The 18,130-nt window shown below is 40.5% G+C and overlaps 2 protein-coding genes across 2 annotated transcripts; both read right to left on the bottom strand.

The window, feature by feature from the left end:
* Window positions 1-9,452: 9,452 nt before the first annotated feature.
* LOC128735410 (uncharacterized) lies at window positions 9,453-10,295 on the bottom strand. Its single transcript, XM_053829895.1, has one exon. It carries the CDS (start codon window positions 10,293-10,295, stop codon window positions 9,453-9,455), a length of 843 nt encoding a protein of 280 aa, XP_053685870.1.
* An 845-nt stretch (window positions 10,296-11,140) lies between these two features.
* On the bottom strand, window positions 11,141-14,522 carry LOC128735408 (uncharacterized). The gene is made up of 5 exons (XM_053829894.1): window positions 14,338-14,522; window positions 13,018-13,746; window positions 11,943-12,956; window positions 11,360-11,872; window positions 11,141-11,299 (listed from the first exon to the last, which is right to left on the bottom strand). Exons 1-5 carry the CDS (start codon window positions 14,464-14,466, stop codon window positions 11,141-11,143), a joined length of 2,544 nt encoding a protein of 847 aa, XP_053685869.1. The 5' UTR covers window positions 14,467-14,522.
* Between the last annotated feature and the right edge of the window lie 3,608 nt (window positions 14,523-18,130).

Genomic DNA, 18,130 nt, shown 5'->3' with positions numbered 1-18,130 from the left:
TGAGCTTACACTTAGTTCTATCCAAAAATATATATCTTTGCTACCTCGGAGCTTTCCATGCATCCCAACAAGGTATGACACTAACCGCATTGCTTGTTTACTTGCCGACGAGTGATTTTACTCTTGTAATCCTTCTCTTTTAGTTATTCTTGCATAAGGGTTGGTGCTGTCGTCGGGGAGGTTGGGGTTTCAAACCCCCCCACCCCCAGAAGAAAATTTGTTCCACACTTGAAGCTTGAAATTTCACAACCACGTGCTTAGAGCACAGGAAAATGTTCGAGGCTGGTTGTACAATCCTCGTCGGCGTCGTCAGCAGCTTAGAACCGGGATGGTTCGTGCTGTTTTAAGCTCCATTCAAGTCGATCTTGGATTATTCGTCGCCCATTTCTAGTGATCGACATCGGACCGGGTAAAGTCCGGAAAGTCCGGTCCGAAGTCCGATCGGAACGAAATTTTAGAGTCCGATTTTTTATCGGACCGGAACCGGAACGAAGCGTTCCGGAACCGGACCGGACCAGGTCTTCCGTTGAAAGTCCGGAAAAGTCCGGAGCACTTTTGATCGTAAAACTGACCGCAGTGGAAACGATGACTAGGACTTACTTTATATGTTTAAAACGATTGTATAACATTTCGCCGAATACCATTTCGCGGAAAACCAATTCGCGGATGACCATAACGCGGAATATACTGTTTCGCGGAAAACCATTTCGCGGAAAACATTTTCGCAGAAAGTACCATTTCGCGGAAAACATTTTTGCGGAAAGTACTATTTCGCGGAAAAAATTTTCGCCGAAAGTACTATTTGGCGAAGAACCTCCGCTCATTCAGTTTGGAAGCCGCAAAAAGCGGCTTCGCCGCTTTGTATTCAACGAAAGTTAAATCGATGCGAGGACTAGGGAAAACTAACTAGCGGTCAGTAGACCTAGGAAAACGAATAGACCTAGACAGATGTGATTTCTGCAGGGGGGCTGCCCCCCCGCAGTGGCCGGCGCTTCCAACGGCGGGTCACCGGCGAACACTCGCCGTTGCCTGCGGCCGGCTCGCCCTGAATCATCTAGGAAAAGTTTGCTACTAACATGGTTTTCCGCGAAACAATATTTTCCGCCAAATGGTTTTCCGCGAAATGGTTCTTTCCGCCAAACGGTTTTCCGCGGAATAGTACTTTCCGCGAAAGGGTTTTCGGCGTTTTGGTACTTTCCGCGAAAATGTTTTCCGCGAAATGGTATTCCGCGAAACGGTACTCCGCGATATGGTCTTCGGCGAAATGTTATACAACCGTTTAAAACTAATTTCCTTTAACTTCCTCAGTATTGAGGAAAGACAATAATTTCGCTAGCAGTAATACACTTTCTGTTTAAGGCTCCAAAACAAGTCCAACTAATCGATTTATTTTTTAAAAATAAGCAAATATCTGTGGGTCTTAGAACCGAACGTTTCGCAGCATCGGCTCGTGCGCTCGTGCCTTATGATCCCTCAAAATTTAATTTCAAAGAACTAATTTTAAAAGTTATGTAATTATGGCACTTCATCTTCTCGGTAATGCCATAGGTAACCGATATTCACGCTTATGGTCCAATATGAAAGATAACTCAAAAGTTTCATCAGAGTTTTCAAAATTATCGTATAGGTTTGGGCCGAAGAGGCTCAGATTTTCATGAAATTTTGCTTAGAGTATAGGATGTTAACTTTTCAATGAAAACAATATGTTATCCTATTTTCCCAGAAAACTCCACTAGAAATTTTTCGATTTTTTCGAACATCGCTTATTTCGAAAGTTTATAGTTTTAAAATCAAGCATTGCAGAACAATTTTTTTTATGAAAATGTAATAAAATTTTCTCAGCAATCCAGGAAAAATATTAGTTGGAACAAGTTTTCCACATGATTTTCTATGACGGTGCAAAATTTTAAGGAAATGTTGGAAAACCCATTATCTAAGTCTTAAGAAATTTTGAAATACAGTGGACTTTCGGAAAAGTTAATGAATGGGTCGGCTAGCTTTTTCGAAATATTACCTTTTCTGAGTAGTCCTAAGAGTCATTGAAAATGATAAACACAAAATCGAAATATATTCTCGGATGCAGGATACTTATTTTTAGGTATCTGGAAGTTGTAACGCAAAGAAATATGTAGCAAGATCTTTATGAAATAATGCTTTCCCACGATAAAACTGAACCTTGTCGTGGTGTAGGGCTTTTTAACTAATCAGTAAATGAACAGCGGTCACGTTTACTTCTGAATGTGGGTATATGTCAAAATACTTTTGTAATTTCAAGTGGGACTCGGGGTAAAAATTTACCAAATGTGTCCAGAATGGGAATCTCTGATAATAAATAGATGAATGTTTCTGGGATTCATCTCTATTTATCACAGCTGTCACAAATATCTCCGCAAAATGTTGGATTGATTGGGTCGATCGGGGACTTAGGGTTAGTAAGGGGATGTAAGCGGGTTACCAGATCCGGTTGAATGCCGAAGGACAACTCTACAATGATTACTGGTATAATAATAGAAGTACTTAGGTAGCAGATGGGAAAATTAGGTCAATTCGTGTGGTGTGTTAGAGTCTCGGCTGGGCGATGCTGCTGGATTTTCGCACTGGTCTCGTGGCTGTCCTGTGCTCTGTGGCCGGCCGCGGCGTCTGTCGATGGGGAGGGGTTGAACCTTAGAGAGACGTTTAAGCCCACAGCTTTACTGCATTAGCTCTTTGTTCTCGAGGGTTGGAAGACGAGTGCGTCTCTATAAAGCTTTATAAGCTCCAACTCCTCTCGACTACCGCGAACGTCCGGGTTGTGCTGCGCTCAATTTACTTTGTATGTTGGGACAGTGCATAAATGCTGGGGGAATGAAAGATTCAATTTGCCCTGATAAGTTGATAACCGCTAATGCTCCAAAATTTGTCTTTCCTATTAGATCATTTGTGGTTGTTTGAGTTAGAAAATTGAAAGCGAGCGCGCGGTTGAGAATCGGTGTCAGACGGGGCTGACGAATCCTCCACTTCTTCACTATACTACATTTTACAACTCAAGTATGACCGCATTTCAAGGTCAAGACTAAAAACATGAGATTAGTCTAACTCAAGTAGTACAAAAAGTCCAAAGCACTTTAACAAATTCGATCTATCATTTTTCTTCTCATCATCATCATCATCATCATCATCATCATTATATTTAAAGTATGGCATTCCGGCCTTTGGCAGAGAGAACTTAGAGTCAGTTCGTGGAGTCCGCGCAGGGCCGGAACGCCTCCGCCTGCGGGCATAGGCGTGACGACTATGCTTGGGGTTCTACCTGCGTTTTAGTGGGCGACATTGCCTGTCTCGTCAAGTAGAACTGATGTTTGAGGTCTCCCTGACACTTCGTTAACATTACAAATGGACCCAGCGCAGAGTTTTAAACGCTACTAGCTGACCCGGCAAACTTCGTATTGCCACAAATTAAAATGTGTTGTACATAAATCGTGAATCTGTCACAATCTCGAGTTTAGCAAGTTTCTGAGGAGCTCAACCTAAGATTACTCATTTTGGCAGTAACGTCACTATTTACATTTACATTTAATTTACAAATTTTTTAATTTTTCCTCACAATAAAGTAGAAAACAATCCCCCTGTTACTTAGCCAGATAAAATAAAGCGGATAGCATTTAAATATTCGCCTTGATTGTATAACATTTTGCCGAATACCATTTCGTGAAAAACCTTACGCGGAATGTACCATTTCACGGGAAACCTTTTCATGAAAAGTACCATTTCGATCCTCGGGGTGATCCTCTCCTTACTCGTTGTCGCTCGTCCGGACCCAACTGAAGGAAAGTAATAGAGGTCAGTAGACCTAGGAAAACAAATAAACCTGGGCATAGCTGATTTCTGCGGGCGGCTGCAGAAAGTTTTTGGTGGTCTTGTTATTGTCTGTTATGTTTTAAGGAAGAGTCTAAAATTTCTCGAGTTCAATTAGCTGAGTTTGTATGAGAGTTCTTATTCCCCTACCACAGGGGCGAGGGGTCTCAAACCATCATAAAAAAATCCTGCCTGCAAAATCCCCCACATGCCAAATTTGGTTCCATTTGCTTGATTAGTTCTTGAGTTATGAGGAAATTTGTATTTCCTTTGTATGGGAGCCCCCCCCCTCCTAAAGGGGGGAGGGGTCATAATTCCCCTCCTAAAGAAAGGAAGGGTTTCAATGCACCATAAAAAAACTCTTATCTCCAAAAATACCCATATGCCAAAGTTTGTTTCATTTGCCTGATCAGTTCTCGAGTTATGAGGAAATATGTATTACATTTGTATAGGAGCCTCCTCCTAAAGTGGGAAGGGGTCCTAATTCATCATATAAAAAAAATCTTGCCTCCAAAAACCTTCACATGCCAACTTTGGTTCCATTTACTTAATTAGTTCTCGAGTGAAAAGGAAATTTGTATTTCATTTGTGTAGGAGAAGTGGGGAGGGGCCCTAATTCTCCTCCTAAAGTGGGGAGGAGTCCTAATTCACCATAGAAAAAAAATCTTGCCTCCCAAAACCTTCACATGCCGTTACGCGGATTATTTCACCAGTGGCCGGAAGCCATGGGTTTCGTTTCTATTTGCTGTTTGAAGTAGGTACTTTTAATAAATCGCCTGATCGCATCACTTACCACAGTGAATCCAGATCTGATCATACTCATACTAACACAATCCTTCTTCCCGTGACATTCGTGGAGATGCAGAGGTAAACTCGGACTCATAACAGCGAATGTTGAACTAACAATCCTTTCCTTTCCTAACGATCACAAGGACGTGGCCGGCGCCGTTATTGATCTATATACAACTTTATACTACTGCTACTGCTACTGAATTGTTACACATTGACGATAGTCAACTTTCCCGAAATGCTATCTGTGTGGTTCCCTGTGCAACTTCATTAGCTCAGATCAGTCACGGAGGTGCAACTACGATGTGTGTGGTCGTTCATGCTCATGCTCATGCTCCCAAAACCTTCACATGCCGAATTTGGTTCCGTTTGCTTGATTAGTTCTCGAGTTATGCAGAAATTTGTGTTTCATTTGTATGGGAGTCCTCCCTTTTAGTGAGGGGAAGGGTCTCTAACCATCATAAGAACCTTCCTCGGCCCCAAAAACCCCTACATGTAAATTTTCAAGCCGAACGGTTCAGTAGTTTTCGATTCTGTAAGGAACATACCGACAGACAGAAATCGATTTTTATAGGTATAGAGATTAAGCGACCAGTTGGATAACCCGAAAAAAAGAAAACAAAACGAAAAAAACATCTTTATAAAATAATACTTAGTTCCTTTCAGTAAATTTAAAATAGTCGGTTTCGTCCCTGCTATTGCTTCTTTTGCATTTAAAATTCAATCTAAGTTTGCGCTTTTCCAAAAATCCTAAGATAAGTATGTGCCCGTATTGAACTGTTGCTATAACTGTCCGCTACAAGAGTTTAATTTAATCCCAGTTATGATGAGACTCTGTATTAAACTGTGAAAATGCGTTAGGAATCCAAAAATGAGAAATAAAGATTGAAGGAAAACACAGGTGTGTGAATGAACGCTTTGGATAACCAAAAAATTTAAACTCTCAGAAAAGTTAAGGCAAACATTAACTTTTTAGAGTGTTGCATGGGAGCTAATATTCGCTTAACTTTTCTGAACAATTAACTTTTCAGAGAGTTAACTTTTTCAAGAGTCCACTGTATTTTTTTCTTACTGCTAGTGTCAAAAATTTCACTGCAGTGATTTTATTTTTCTACAGGAGTTTTCCACCACCGTGGAAAATTTTGAGAAATATGCTGATATGCTTTGCTAAATGGCTGAGATTTTGTTCGCCGTTTCATAAAACAAATTGTTCAAGAGCTTTAAACTTTTGAAGCAAGTGATGTCCGAGAAAACTGGAAAATTTGATTTAAAGTTTCCGGGGAAAATAAAAAATCGCGAATTTAAATTAATTTTCATTAAAAAGAGCATAAACTGACGGTCGAAAGACAACTTTTTAATTAAAATCTGACTTTTATGTCTGAAAGTGCACCATTCCATGATGGGTAAGCTACCAAGCACCAGTTAATGGTGCCGCATTTTTCAATTTTTTTAAATGATCCATTTCAGGCCGGTTAGCGTTTAGAAGTTACAGAAGGTTCTACACATTCAAAGCTTTACCTTTGACATTTACCTATTTTTTAAAAATTGGTAAATTTTGCATCCGGACAATTTCGGACTTCCGGACCGGAATCGGACCGGAACCGGAACAGAGCTAAATCGGACCGGAACGAAATCGGACCTAAAAATTTCGTTCCGATTTTTTACCGGACCGGACCGGACCGGAACCCGGACTTCAATTTTCGTTCCGATGTCGAACACTACCCATTTCCCAGCGTCTCTAAAGTCGCAGTTTTTTACTAAATAAATGTCGCTTTAGGCCATCTCGCACGTTGAGTCCCTCTGTGCCGATGCCGGTAGGGTTGCTCTGTGTAGAACCGTTTTCCTTACGACGTATCCGGCTCACTGTAGTTTACCGACTTTCGACAAATGTACGTTGGTAATCTCCCCAAGCAGCGCTTGTACGATTGATTCATGCTAAATGTCGTCCGCAAAGGCGCGTAAGTCCTCCGTGAGCACGGTCTGTCGATCTAATCGCAGCGTTTTGCGAAGGGTAAAGTACTCGGACGAACCAAAAAGATTCGCACAGATTCTATAGGATTTCTAACGTTGGTATCGTGTGAAGGAATTGTGTAGAGGATTCGCACTGAATGTCTCGTTTATAGAACCAGGATTCATATATGAGAATCCAATAGTTGAATCCACGGGATACCTATAGCTCGGTAAAGGAATCGCCTGTACTATGAAATAAGAATCCTCTATATTCTAAAAGCAGGATTCCTGGAGTGTTAGCAAGGGTAGGCTCGATGCTCTGCTTGAATATGCCGCAGGATCTCCTGATTTGTGTTGTTGTCCGCGGCTGTCAGCGATCCCACATGCACGAACTCAACTACTACTTCTTGTTTGTCGCCGTCAAAGATTGCTGTCCGTGAAAAAGGCACGTTCTTCTCATTAGAACCTATATTATTCATGTATTTGGTCTTCAACACGTTTATTTTAATCCCAATCCTTGAAGCCTTCGCTTTCAATCTAGCGCAGCTGGCCTCCCCGTGGCAAATTTTCTGTCTTTAATATCTAACTGACCTGCGTAGCCAAGGAGGTTGCTACCTTTCCTGAAAATCAGGCCTCTCGTTTCGATATCCTGTTCTTCGGATCACCTTAAGAGCGATGTTAAAAATCATGCAGGATAAGCTGTCTGTAGCACCCTTGTCGCGGCTCGAAAAGACTCTGGACTCTAACAGCCTCATCCAGCCGAGAATCGAACATTCAACCGAGGTACGTACGTGCCAACTGGGAGGCCAAAATTGTAACACTTGTCTTCTATTATTTCAATTTAATTTTTTGTCAGTTGAAGAACATTCCATTTCAACCAAAATAACTTTTAACTGAAAACCCCCTGTTCCGTGATCGTCGTAAGGGGGGCCGGTTACCAACGGGACTGTGATATTATTATGCAATATATGACGAACAAGTGTTGCGATATGCACACCACCGCCAGCGGCGGTGGCTGCGAACTGACTGAACTCAAGACTCACGTTTATTACCCTATTTATAGGTACATCGTTTGATAATAGCTTATTGTTACTACATCTAGCCAGAACAACAATAGCGCTTTGTCTCATCTTCGACCGAGTACACTGATTGTTGTTCTGCTAGATGTGAAGGTCAACGCGGTCATATTGCGGCTCTGTGCCGCAACACCCACATTTCCTGAATAAACTTCTTCCTAATTTCTTCTTGTAAAACCCCTCCCCAAGAAACTTTTCTGGCTACGCCCGTGGGAGGGGAGCTTCCATACAAATAAAATACAAATTTCTTCATAACTTGAGAACTAATCAAGCAAATGGAACCAAATTTGGCATGTAAATATTCAGGAGTATTTAGTTGCGTGTTATAAAAACTGCGCAAAATAGAATTACAAATAGTTGTCACAATTTTCGCACGTATATCGCCTCCACTTTGGTACATATATGCTCTTATATGGCGTGAACCGTGAAATATAACTTTTTCGTTCAGATATGATTTCGTATACCTCAGTTGCAATCGAGATATACAAACCAAATGGTTTACTGGGTGGGTACGAGATCTATGTGTGGGTAATAGTGTAGGTAGACGGATACAACGTTTGCCCGAGACTACCTGTGTAGGTATATACAATTGGTGTAGGTAAACGAATTCTATTGTTAACTAAATTCTATTGGTGAACTAATTCTATTGAAAGAGTCTGAAATCTAAAACATTAATTAAATTAAGAGAAATTAAGAGAAACCTGAAAAAGCTAATGGGATTATACGAATCATGTGAAACCGGGATCTGAGAAGAGAGAGAGAGCGAAGTTTTTAGCCAGCAATTGTCTCGTCTGAGTGTGTCCCTGTATGTCTGTGTTTTGGCACATACTTAAAACGCCAAGAAAAACCGTTTCCAGGGTCTTTGTTTAGTAAAGTGGAGAAGCACCTTTTGTAAATATCTAAACTCTCCGCTACATCCATCTTCCACGCAGAGCAGTTGTTAATTACTTTTGCGTTGTCAATGGTCAGCGGATGGTTGTCGTTGAAGACGTGCTCAGCCACTTTTGATCTAAAATGATGTGTCAGACCTTTCTCGGCATCTCTTGATGCTTTTGTTACCTCTGCCAAGTGTTCTTTAGTTCGTGTTTCCAGATTCCTTCTAGTCTGACCGATGTAAACCTTCTCGCAATGTGGGTAACTGATTTCATAAATCCCGGATTTTCTTTGTTCTTCAATCGAAATTGATTCAATTGATCCCAACTTATTTTTGAGCTGGTTGTTTCGGCTCGTGTAGACTAGAACAATTCTAAATTTTCTCATTTTCCGACGGAGAGGGCGTGTAATGTTTCCGTCGTATTCTACTGCCACTCTCTTGAGTTCTGGTGTGATTGGTGTAAGTGTTGTTAGTGATTTTTTGAATGCGTCTCTGATTTTTTTGGAAATCATGTTCTGGATTGTCGTTCCTTTATATCCGTTTAGTTTTGCTATTTCAAGAATGTGTGCTAGTTCTTTTTGTTTTCCTAGCTCACTTAACGGTAATGTTTCCATCCTATGTATCATGTGATGGAAAGCTGCCATTTTGTGTTGGTGGGAGTGGTTAGATGAGCTAGGTATAACTCGTTTGGTGTTTATTGGTTTTCTATAAATTTCAATATCTGTTTCTGTGCTTTCAATTTGTCTTATCATTATGATATCCAAAAAAGGAAGTTTTCCGTCTTGTTCTATTTCATATGTGAAGTGTATGTTCCTGTGTGTACCATTCATGGCTGCTAGAATGGTTTCCAGCTCTCCTTTTTTGATGATGCTAAAAATGTCGTCGACGCAGCGCCACCATCTTGTTGGGAGTACCTGGTTTTGTTCCAGCTAGTTTTCAAGGTTAGCCATGAATAGTTCGCACAGAAACGGTGATAAAGCATTGCCCATCGGTGCACCTTTCAGTTGTTTGTAATAACTGTCCCTGAATGTAAAGTAATTCTCCTCCATACACAAACGTGTCAGCTTCAAATATCCTCCCACCTGTTTTCTCCATGCGTTATCCTCATGCTGTTTCAATAGCCAGTCTTCCAAGAGGCTTATCGATTCTTTCACGGGGACGCTTGGGAATAAGGCCGTAACATCGAAAGAGACCATTATGTCATCTTCTGCTAGTTCTCCCGATGTTTTTAGGTACTCGACGAATTCTCGTGTGCTACTGACAGAACGGCTCGGGAACTTCATGGGCATTCTTTGAAACTCGGTTACCAACCACTTGGCAATCGTTTCCGTGGGTGATCCGTTTGCAGTGATTATTTCCCGCATTTCCGTTCCTGGTTTGTGTATTTTGGGTTGTCCTTTTATTCTGGGTAATGTAGGGTTTGAAGTCCGTAATTTCCCGATATCGTCTCCTAGCGCCGGTTGACATTCTTTAATTGTACGATTAACTCGCTTAACTATCTCGGGTAGTGGGTCCGTTCTTTGTTGTCTATATGGGCCGTTGTTGATTTTTTCTAACATCTGGTGATCGTAGTCCTCCTTGTTCATTATAACCACTTTGTTACCTTTGTCTGCCTTCACGTAGTATACTGGTTTTTCTTTCAGTTCCTTGACGATGCGGACTTCAGGGTTCCTCTTCTTTTGATGATTCTCCTTGATGACCTCGGCGACCGTTGTTCTGGCGTGGTTTATTTGGGAGGGTTGGAGATCACAGATGCTAACTGCTGTTTCCATGTCGATAATAGTGTTCTCGATGTTTGGTGTCCTTGTTACTGTTTCGATGGCACCATGGATGTTCCTCCACAGCCCATTTATATCTTCTCCTTCTACCTGCTGTTCTGCGATTCGTTGGTCAAGCTTCCTGGCGTACTCCACTGCTACGTCGTCTGCCGTTAACCGCTGAATGTTGAAACGCAGCGTCCTCTCGCGAGCTTTCGCCGTATTCGACAGCCTTACGCGAATTTTACTCACTACGAGATAGTGATCAGAGTCGATATTTGGTCCCAGAAAAGACCGTACATCGATAACATCCGAAAAGTGCCGACCGTCAATCAAGACATGATCGATCTGAGAGCTAGAGTCTCCATTTGAATGCCTCCAGGTGTGTTTCCGAATATTCAAACGTGGAGAGTAGGTGCTACAGATGGTCATTCCTCTGGCCGCGGCAAAATTTATGAGCTTCAGACCGTTATCATTGGTGGACAGATGAAGGCTATGTCTTCCAATGACTGGACGGAAGAAGTCCTCCCTCCCGATCTGCGCATTTGCATCTCCGATGATGATTTTCACGTCGTGTTTTAGGCACAGGCGATGTTTTTCCTTTGGTAGCACGGATGTACGAAATGTACATGAATCACATTACATGATCCAATGTAGCTCTGATCAGTTGCTTACTGATATTTACGGATAGTTGTAACGTACTGGAAACTACTGATAGTTATTAGTAACGATTTTTAATGACAGTTCCCATCCATATATCTTCGGGGAGATGGGTTTCTGGGAAATTGTTTCAGGGGAAATATTATACAATCATTAAAGCACATCTAAACTAGTGTTGGTTTTTGTAGATCTTTATTGATCTACTTATCTGTATCAAACCCATAAAACTCATCAGACAGAGAATCGTATTCTACGCCTCGAGAAGAATTTTGATGTTTAACACTCTTATTTTCATTGGCCTTTTGCAGCTTGATTGCCTTTTCTGCCCATAGCCGTTTCACCATATCGTGCGAACGTTTCTAAAACGATGAGAAAGCATCAATCGCAAACTTTTACTAATTATCTTATTAAACGCATACCTTATACACAATTCTTCTGCAAGCTTCGAAGATCAAAGGAAGAGCTTCTTCTTTCGGAGTGTATACATTTTCTTCCTTTTCCGGCTGTTGTTCGTGGCTATGGTCGTATCTCCGCTCGAACGTAAGATAATCGTTACTAACGCTAACCAAAGCCGGACAGGCAAACCTCCTCTTGTTTGCGCATCGCCAATAAGTGGTCCGAGGAGTGAAAAAGGGCGTATTGTACCGTTCACCTTTGTAGATCATCGTAAAGTATGTTTGGCGGGGACCTTTCTCGAAATGAAAAGATTCTGGGTATGAATCGGCCAGCACCAACATCTTTTCCATCTCGGGAACGCTATATACTCTGCACTCCTCCGGTATATCAATGGGGCTATGTCGTGTTCCTGGTATCTTTTTCGTGACTCGCTGCTTGGCAACTGTCTCCGTGCATTTTGTGCCATTTTCTGTAGTACTAGAGTCATTGATGTGCTCGCTTTGTTCAGATTCATCTATTGTTTCATCCAAGTTTCTCTAAAAATTTAATAGAACATAGAAGATCTAACAGTTTTAAATACTTTTCAAATAGTTAAAAATCACTCACCCATGCAGACCGGCTTTTGGTTAATTTAAATAGATCCGGTAATGCTTGATGAGGTGTAAAAATGGCTCCCTCCTTAACATTGATTATCTCATGGGTATGGTGAAACCTTCGTTCGAATGCTGTATAATCATTGGCCACGGTGAGGTTTGCTTTACAGCTGAATCGTTTACGATGCGAACACTGCCAGTACGTGTAATGGACGCCAAAGCGGGCCGAATTAAACCGTTCACCAAAGAACACCAGAGTATAATTGACCGAACGAGAACTCTTTTCGAAGTAAAAATAGTCCGGATATGACTTGGCGAGAACCGGATTGCTGAAATCATTTTTGCCCACAACTTCCGTATCAATCGTTAAATGAAATTGGGTCGGTTGTTCCGAATCGCTTTCTGTATTGTTCGTAGTGTCACGATCCTTATCCACGTGTGATGAATTTACCGTAGAATTACGAGCTATTTTCGACGGCTTTGTTTTTTCAACTTTATTCATGTTGGGCCTTTTAATTGCACTTTTTACAACAATCGTATCGCCATCGGTGCCTTCTAATTTATCAGCAGTATCATCTTCAGTGGGGTTGACAGGAATTGGTTGCTCGTAATCGCTCTCTGTATCGTTCATAGTGTCACGCATGTCCTCTACGTGTGAAAAAGAATTTTCCGAAGAATTACGAGTTACTTTTGGTGAGATTGGTTGTTCCATACTGGACTTTTCCTTCGATTCAGGTGGACATTCTACAACTATCTGATCGCCATCGGTGTCTTCTAATATATCAAAAGTGGTACCGTCTTCGTGAACATCTTCAACGGGTAAACTGGTCATTGATTCATCCAGTGCCTCAACGATATAATCGTCGAGGTCGTCTATACTTATTTGTACGAATTCTGTAGAATTTGAGACTTCACCATTGAATCTAGACTCTTCTGAAAAGGCATTAGAGCGGTTTTCAGTTGAGCTAGCAGGTTCAGAAGTCGCTTCTTGTCCACCAATCTCTGAATGCCATTGTCTATTGTATCTCTGAAAATTTTACAAAGGATCATTTAGGATAATTTAGTTTATAAACTTCAGAACATTTCACCTTTTCATTGTGCTTTCGACAGATTTTAAATATATCGGGTAGGGCCTCAGCCGGTTCAAACACAACTCCACTTTTTTTTGGTAATAAAATCCCGTGCGAGTGAGCGTGTCTTTTCTCAAAATGTTTGTAATCGTTTGTGCAACAAATTCGAGCGTTACAGTTTAGCTTCTCTCGATGAATACATCGCCAGCAGGTTATTCGAGGTCCAAATAAAGCCGAATTATAGTGTTCTCCCTCAAAAACCAAATCGTAGTAGATGGATCGTGACCTTTTCACAAAGTGAAAAAATTTTCCGTACGATTCGGATAGAACGAGCATTTTGTTTAGCGCCGGTAAACCGACTAACCTGGGTGGTATCTTTGAATACCCAGTTACCTTCGAATGTTTGTCTTCCATATTCACATCCTCAAATACTTCATTAACAGCAGTACTTTGAGAACCAATAACTGCTTTGTGCTGTGTATTGGAATATGACGGTGATACGACGTTTTCAACTTTAGCATTCGATATCTTTTCGTTAGTCTTGCCGTTGCCTGCTGTATCTCTAGAATGCGTTATCTCATCCTGTTTTGTACTTTGTTCTAGAGCTTTTGAATTGTCCGATTTTTGACAATTATTTCTCATACGCTTATCGTTTTCTTGACATTGTGTTTTAAATTTATAAAACTCTTCTAGCGTAGCAAAACATTCGGAACATAACACAGCTTTTGGCTCAGTTTTGCGATTTACCTGATAGAAAAAATATACTTGGGTAAGATTTACTAATTGTTAGAATTTGTGATACAGAACTGCTACGGGAAGAGTGGAAAGACGAGGTTATCTGTCCAATCTACAAAAGCGGAACAAGTTAAACTGCGAGAACTGTCGTGCGATCACGATTTCCAATTGGGAACAGATTTGTGGGAATTTATCAAGCCGGGCTCTGCGAAGGATGAGCTATTAACTGGGCCATGAATATAGAGTTCCCCCGCACCATCTTCCGTTGATTTCCTAGCCGCATATGACGGGCAGGACATGTTGCAAGAATGCCGAACTACTCTGCAAAATGGTGTTTGCCTCAAATCCGGTACGAACAAGACGACTAGGGGTGTAGCGAGGAAAATGGTTAGACCAGGTGGAGCGAGTACACGGTGTAAGAGAAATTGGAGAGCAGTATAGCTCACAAGCGAGTAAATTGAAGAAACTTTGTTCGTCAGGCTTTGTCTTAGGACGGCAAACCAACTAAGAAGCAAGTACGAAAAAAAAGCAGTTTGGTGGGGACCACAATCGACGCTTAACCGTAGATGGACGAACAAGCTGTAAACAAAACAAACTGCTTACCACTATTCCAACAAGTTTGATCAATTCTTCGACTCTGTTATCCGAGAGATTACCCCGGGGAAATATTGCCACTCTGTTCCAGGTTTCCGTCACACAAAGACGGCAAATCGCCACATGTTTTTTACTCATGTTTCAATAGTTTTAACAACGAGATGCAACACACATTTTACGATTTTACCAAACAAACCAAATTCGACTTTGTTGTTTTTGTTTTGATGTTCGACACAGAAAAGCGGTGAAACCTTAATTTACGTGTTTTTTACTCAAATTCAGTTTCACCATAGATGGAATTAACAAAAGGGCGAATGTTGCAAATAGAGCTTAGGTGCCGTTCAAATATTACATAACGCGGCAGGGGGTGGGGATATGTTGAGTTTCTGTTGCAAAATGTTACGCAATTTTTTGGGGGAGGGGGCTTTGAGCGATAATGTTAAGCGTAACTTCATAAAAAAAACTACAGCAAAGTTTCGTTCATTGGTGGTTCGTTAATTGGGCGGTTCGTTAATTGGGTGTTCGCTAATTGGGCTATGTGACAACTTGAATGTTAAAATTGTGTGGAATTTTCGAGTTTAGAAATTTCTAACAACTGTCAGTCGGCTCAATTAGCGAATCAGCTGGAGTGCAGTCGTGGCCCAATTAACGAATTCAGGCTGTATTTAGAAAAAATATATAAAAATACCTAAAAACTAATTACCCGACATTTGTGAGCTAAATTGCAATAAGGTACTGTGTCGCAATCTTCGGCAGAGTGATCTAGTATACGTAGAGTTGTGAAAGTTAAGGCCCAGACACAATGCATACGGATTTTACTACGTTGCGGAAATTTGACAGAAAACCTATCCAGCTTTTTACGAGCCATAATGGCAGACGTGTTCGTAATATTTGAACAGCATTTTCGACATTTCCCTAATACATCGCACGTTTTCTTTCCGTACATTCCTTTAGTTTTACAGTGAACGTGCGGAAAGAAATCGTGTGATGTATTAGGAAAATGTCAAAAATGCTGTTCGAATAATACGAACACGTACGCCATTATGGCTCGTAAAAAGCTGGATGGAAAAACTGTCAAATTGCCGCAACGTAGTAAAATCCGTATGCATTGTGTCTGGGCCTTTACGCGTTACGGGTATGGGTGAGGGTGTAAGAAACAATTGTTACAAATTGTTGCAGGAGGGTGGGGGGCTCGTAACAATGGCGTTTTTGGCGTTACGTAATATTTGAACGGTAGAGTGATGTTGTGGTAGAGTATCAATAAGTTTTGAGCAGTTGTAAAGTAACCGTGTGGGTTTCTTTAAGTGCTTTGTGTTATGGGTCATTGTCTCGGTAAAACTTGAACCTTTGACTAAATTCTATATTGTTGGCACTTCCCAAGTAACAACGGTAGCTGAATTGCAAGAGCAATGGCTGTTTACGGGTTGGCTTAAGGCGATCAAAGCTGCATAAAGTAAGCACTTAAATGGTGTTTAAATAAGCGATGTTTAAGCTACTTTAAGTTTTTCAAACCAGTTCTCTCCCAAAAGCTGATAAACAAGCTTAATAGCGGATTTTTCTGCTAAGCAATCTGCTTCTCAACAGCCATAAACATCAAACCGTTTTACGGCCGCTTAAAGGTGTTAAAATGTAGAGTGGAAGCTTTCATTAGGCTCACAGCTTTCAAACTACTTTAGGGTTGCTTAAAGGTGTTAAGGTGGCTTTACAAACTTCTACCAAGTTTTTTTTCGGCTCACAGCACACTTACTGTCAGATCATAGAATTTCGCAATTCGGCTGACAGCAAAAGCTTATCATTTATCGACATTATCGACTGCTTCACGCTAGGCGGGCTAGGCTTCAGGTGTAAAGATATTCTCACTGTCCGTTCAGCAGATGCAAATGGGGCGGATCATACGGTGAGTGCTTATGGATCGAAAGATGGCGGGTTCAATTCCCGGAAAAAAGACATGCATTTTTAATTAGCACTTAGCTTTACTTATACGAATTAAAGTTATTCGAAATTAAAAATATCGCGTTCGAAACATGTTTTTACAGCAAAATAAAAAAAAGGCCGCGTTTTATTTTTTAAATTTAAAGGTAGATTTTTTTGGCTGCATAAAGGTGGATGAAGCGTTGATTAAGCGACTGGAAAAGCAGATTGCAAAACTATTTCTCGTTCTAAAAATAGAATTGACAGCATTGCGCAAATTGGCTATTTAAAAGCGCAAAAAAGTTTCTATTAAACTTCATTGCAGCTTCGAAAGCAGCTATTAATTAAGCCTGAAGCTTGATAAAATCACCAGATTTAGATGTTTAAGAGCTGAAAAAAGGTTTTTATTTCTAAACCTAAACCATAGATCAGCCACAGGTTGAATAAAATCAGCTATAAAAGCGTTTGATCAACCTGAAATTGTTACTTGGGTTGGCTTCAAATTTTGCTTTAAAATGTCTAAATAGACATTTTGATGTATTATGCCATCTATGAAGACTAAATTGCCAACACTTTTAGCCGTAATCCATCCGCTTACCACCACTCCACCCCAGCCGTGTTTAACCATCAGATTCTTTACATTTAGTTCATCGTTTGCCTTTTGTTTCCCAATACAAAACTGTGGGCTGGGCATGTCGTGAGGATGTCGGACGACTGCCCGGTTTAAAAAGTTCTCAAAAACGGTCCGACTTGAACGAGACGGCGGGGCGATCAATTGGGTTGTTTAACGGTACAGCACTCGTTCGCTAATTGCACGAATGAGACGATGCGATTAGCGAATTTCGTTTTTTAATTGCACGATAGTTGCCAATATTTATTGTAAAACGTGATGCGTTATCACTGTAAAGAACTCTTCACATGCATTCACACGTACGCTAAATTTTGGAAAGAAACATCTAGATTTTTACAAACGAACTAAAAGCTTAATGAATATGTGTTCAATTAGTGAAAGTTTAGCCAAAGTTGCATGAATTTATTTGTAATGTATCTACGTAATGCAGAGCTAGAAAGTTTGCATTCGGCAACGCTGCATTTTTGTTTATAGCAACCACCTGGAAACCCACGTGTAGTTTGACAGATAACTGTTTTTTAGTTGCACGATCGTGCAACTAGCGAACGTGCAATTAAAAGACGGTGCAGTTAGAGGACGTGCAATTAGCGCACGAGTGCTGTATATAGATTTTTATGGCATATGATGTAGATTGGCATAAAACAGAAGAAAATATAAATAATTTGAATTTTGTTATTGGATAAATATCAAAAAAAAATTTAATGTTTAATAAGTCAGGTCAATATTTAAGACTACATGCCATCGAAAAATCATTCGCGACAATCACTGCTTGTTTTCCTGATAGTTTGTGACAACCTTCATTCAACTCACGAACGTCATTATATAAACGCAAGTGTCTTTTAATAAAAAATCAAAACAATGCTTTTTAAAAAAACGAAGCCATGGGCAATTTAAACGCAAAAATAAATTTGGTTAATAGTTCCTGGGAGTGTTCTTCATGGATAAATGTGTCTAAATGTGAAATTTCTTGTGCATTAAACAACCCAATTAGGGAAGAGGTGGGCACCATGAGATTTGTCGAAAAATTTTACATAAGATTATTTATATTTTGTCAGTTGGCAGGCAGTTTCTGAATTTTGTTCGTTCTTAGGCTAGTTTTTCCCATAGAGCAATAAAGTGTCAATAAAGTCATTTTCAAGTTTCGAAATTATTTCGAAGTTCCGAATAATCTCAAGAGTGAAATACCGCATTTGTCGACATAACAATGCATTATATTGCACAAATAACTAGCGCAATTAAAAAATAAAACTATAAAAAATT

The sequence above is a fragment of the Sabethes cyaneus genome, chromosome 2 (assembly GCF_943734655.1).
Source record: "Sabethes cyaneus chromosome 2, idSabCyanKW18_F2, whole genome shotgun sequence".
Classification (NCBI taxonomy): Eukaryota; Metazoa; Arthropoda; class Insecta; order Diptera; family Culicidae; genus Sabethes; species Sabethes cyaneus.
The sequence above is the reverse complement of the archived record's forward strand: the minus strand, read 5'-3'. Positions and strand labels throughout refer to the sequence as shown.

Excerpts from the sequence above, each read along its gene's own strand:
- LOC128735410 (XM_053829895.1), bottom strand. The coding sequence starts at position 10,295 with ATGGAAACAGCAGTTAGCATCTGTGATCTCCAACCCTCCCAAATAAAC.
- LOC128735408 (XM_053829894.1), bottom strand. The coding sequence starts at position 14,466 with ATGAGTAAAAAACATGTGGCGATTTGCCGTCTTTGTGTGACGGAAACC. Across the intron at positions 13,747-14,337 it reads TCAAACTTGTTGGAATAGTG|GTAAATCGCAAAACTGAGCC; the intron begins GTAAGCAGTTTG and ends TTTTTCTATCAG. Across the intron at positions 11,300-11,359 it reads GCAGAAGAATTGTGTATAAG|AAACGTTCGCACGATATGGT; the intron begins GTATGCGTTTAA and ends TCATCGTTTTAG.